The following is a 498-nucleotide window of genomic DNA, read 5'->3' on the forward strand; positions in this document are numbered from 1 at the left end:
AGTTCTTGACTCTCTCTCTCTGGCCTAAGAATCTTCCTGTGTATGGGTCTGATCCAATTTACCTACACCATCCAAATCTGAAAATGAGCAAGTGGGTAGCGACTCAACTATTGAATCAAAGACTTACTTTGACTCTGAGGGTGTGGCTACAGAGGGAGGGTTCAGCTGGAAACTATATAAAGAGTCAAAGCAGGCATAGAAACTATCAATTTCTTAAAGCCTGGAGTTACAGCTTTCCCTGCCTGAATATGGTGATCTGTAACCAGTGTCCAGATCAAGTAAGTCCCTCAGCTCTATAAAGATCCTTATCTCATGCAAGCTAGTCTAGCCTTGTCCTCATTTGAAATTTTGTTCATATAATGTATTCCTTGGTTCTTTTTCTTCCTCCTCCTCCTCCTCCTCCTGCTCCTCGACTTCTTCTTCTTCTTCTTCTTCTTCTTCTTCTTCTTCTTCTTCTTCTTCTTCTTCTTCTTCTTCTTCTTCTTCTTCTTCTTCTTC

At 41.2% G+C, this 498-nt stretch overlaps 1 protein-coding gene across 2 annotated transcripts in view; it reads left to right on the forward strand.

Annotated features, from left to right (window-relative positions):
• The first annotated feature begins 210 nt into the window (after positions 1 to 210).
• LOC110323434 (oogenesin-2-like) overlaps positions 211 to 498 on the forward strand; it is a 6,530-nt gene continuing 6,242 nt past the window's right edge. The window contains exon 1 of one of the 2 annotated variants that reach the window (XM_021200651.1): positions 211 to 278. In XM_021200651.1, the coding sequence (XP_021056310.1) occupies positions 249 to 278 (30 nt within the window). In that variant the 5' untranslated portion in view covers positions 211 to 248. The remainder of the gene's footprint in view (positions 279 to 498) is intronic. The other variant, XM_021200650.1, reaches the window with a different exon arrangement.

Source organism: Mus pahari, chromosome 6 (assembly GCF_900095145.1).
Source record: "Mus pahari chromosome 6, PAHARI_EIJ_v1.1, whole genome shotgun sequence".
In the NCBI taxonomy this organism is placed as follows: Eukaryota; Metazoa; Chordata; class Mammalia; order Rodentia; family Muridae; genus Mus; species Mus pahari.